General features: G+C 40.4%; 1 protein-coding gene across 1 annotated transcript in view; it reads right to left on the bottom strand.

Annotated features, from left to right (window-relative positions):
• The window catches only part of Nop17l (PIH1 domain-containing protein Nop17-like), a 20,702-nt gene extending 19,365 nt beyond the window's left edge, over positions 1 to 1,337 (bottom strand). Inside the window, exon 1 of the mRNA XM_043011002.2 lies at positions 1 to 1,337. This exon is cut by the window's left edge and continues 343 nt beyond it. Coding sequence (XP_042866936.2) covers positions 1 to 1,313 — 1,313 coding nt within the window. The 5' untranslated portion in view covers positions 1,314 to 1,337.
• Positions 1,338 to 2,500: the final 1,163 nt, after the last annotated feature.

The following is a 2,500-nucleotide window of genomic DNA, read 5'->3' on the forward strand; positions in this document are numbered from 1 at the left end:
GCACTTTGCTTGACTGTATAGCTTGGGATGATCATTGGCTTATGAGGTGGAGAACTTGTTCCAAAAACACTGTCATATGAATCTTCCTCCCTTGATGCATCCTCCTGTGATGACACTGAAACTTCTGAGGAGTTATCACCATCACTATTAGTTCTGTAGCCAATTTCACACTCAATGCCTGAATCGCAAGAAGGAGAATGTGGGGACATCTGATCTTTCTTGCCAAAAGGTATCACAGGGAAAGTTAAGATTAATTTTTTGGTAGACACATCAAACTTGGCCGAACTTGAGTCGTCATCCACTGGATATGGCAGAGGCAACTCCAATTTGTACTGAGGTGTTGAGTCTGTGGTGAGATGGAGCTTCTGCTTAAGCACTTGGGCATCAACTTGCACTGCTCGAGCTATGCCTGGAAGTTGCACCTCAACCTCTAAGGCTTCAGGACGATTCGGTCTTCCATTCTTCCAATCTGGTATCAGTTGCACAGAGAAATCTTGCATATCCATCTTGCTAACATGTTTCACTTTGAATACTGGCGTTACTGGCACCAACTGCTTCCCTTTCCCAATTTTGGTTCCATTATCTTTGGTGTTCCTATTTTTTTCTTTGTTTTTTCTACAGCTACTAGTCCTTTCTTCACTTTTCTGGCCAAAGATATCGCACTTTCCACTCTCATCATGCAAAGTCTGATCAACAACTTTCTTTATCACAGATTTTAATGGTTGCCCAATATAGTTAATTCCCTCAATTTCCTTTAGATTATTCAGGGTTACATTACTGTTCTTATTCACGCTGTCCACGGCAGTCTGGATTAGAGTCTGCCTCATTTGTTTGTTACTACTTGCGAGCAGCATCGCGTCGGGATGGAAGACCACATCGTGCACTGTGGCAAGGCCCCCCTTGCCCTCCCCTAGCAACACTTCGTTGCTAAGGTGCTCCCGGCGCGGCTGGGGGATAGCGTGGGGGAAGGACCATTTTTGGCCCTTCTCAGCATCATCGTTGACTATCTCGAAGGATGGCTTCTGAATCGCGTCACTCGAACAAATATTCAAGAAGACTTGCTCACCGCCGCCGCCTCCGGCCGCGAGGGCGAGGAAGGGTCGAGGCTCCACGAAAACAATGTCAACCCCCCGTTCTTTTTCGTACTGCTTTAACTCACGTTCATACTGTTTTTGTTTTTCCGGATCACATAAGTCTTTAGCATACTCTGCAAAAAGTTCTCGAAACTTTTCATTCTTGAATGACTTCGCTAACATGGACAAATCATCGTCAGAAAACACATCTCGGAGAGCGAACGATTCACACGTAGCCATATTGGGTGTTGATTATTAGGTCGGTTAAACTCCGGGTCCGTCGCCAGGGCAGAGGTGCCGATTTCTCCTTTCGAGTATTCAAATATTCACACAATCTTTGGTGGCTACTAAGTATTCATGGTTTGCATATGGCACAATATTTATGTCATTATTATCTTATTGAAAAAATGCCACAAAATCCTCTTACATAAAGCTATATACATGCGTCCGTACTCCTTGACCCGGACTGTGTTGCTGTGTTACCAAGGAAACAGTTGAACAGGGCCTTTAATACGCTATATTTGTCTCTTTAATTCAACGAGGTATTCAAGCACATGATGTTCACTTATTGGTTGATGGAAAAAAACATGTGTTTTATCTTTATTCCTCTAGATACTAAGTGTTTTGTGAATCACTATGGCATTTGTAGAAAATTCTGGATAATCTACAGTCGGGAAGCCTGCACAGCCAAAGGAAGGGGCAGACAACAGTCTCACACGACAAAATTTTTGTAAGCAGTTGAAATACATAACTCGTTTGCATATGTAAACCAATGACAATAACAATTAATAATTGACATATTCCTTATGCAAATTCAGTACATGTTCATGTAACAATTGTTTTACTTTTACAGAACATTCTGGATAACCTACTCAAGTGAAGCCCGAGAAGGGTAGGAAGGGGTCAGATACACACGCAGGAAAGCAGAAGGTATACACATATAATGCGTATATAAGCAGTAATACACAATCGATAACAGTAATTACAAGTTTGACATTGATTTGTCGAATTACGTTTTCATCCTTTATTTTCATCATGGTAATGATGTAATTATCATCAATATCATATAATTATTGTTACCCTCACCAGCGTTGTTAATATAATTATCATTATAATCATCATCTTATAGTTATCCTTATTTGTTATCATTAGTAGCAGTAACAGATGTAGTATCGACAGTGATTTAAATCTATCATCATCATCGCCGTCGTCGTCTTTACTTGTCATCAATTTCATTATATTTCTCAATAATGTAGTTTTCATGTGTATTATTATTCTTAACTTCACTATTATCACTAGTTATATCTTATGCCTTATCTTTTTTTATCTATGTCGTTCTCTGTTAACGCCGGCTAATGCCAGCGGTAGATGGAAATGGAAAAAAAGAAGAACGAAGCAAGGAAATGGGAAAAGATGGAAAGCGGAAA

Source organism: Penaeus japonicus, unplaced genomic scaffold (genome assembly GCF_977035675.1).
Source record: "Penaeus japonicus unplaced genomic scaffold, GWHDUDI00000001_assembly GWHDUDI00000026, whole genome shotgun sequence".
Lineage (NCBI taxonomy): Eukaryota > Metazoa > Arthropoda > Malacostraca > Decapoda > Penaeidae > Penaeus > Penaeus japonicus.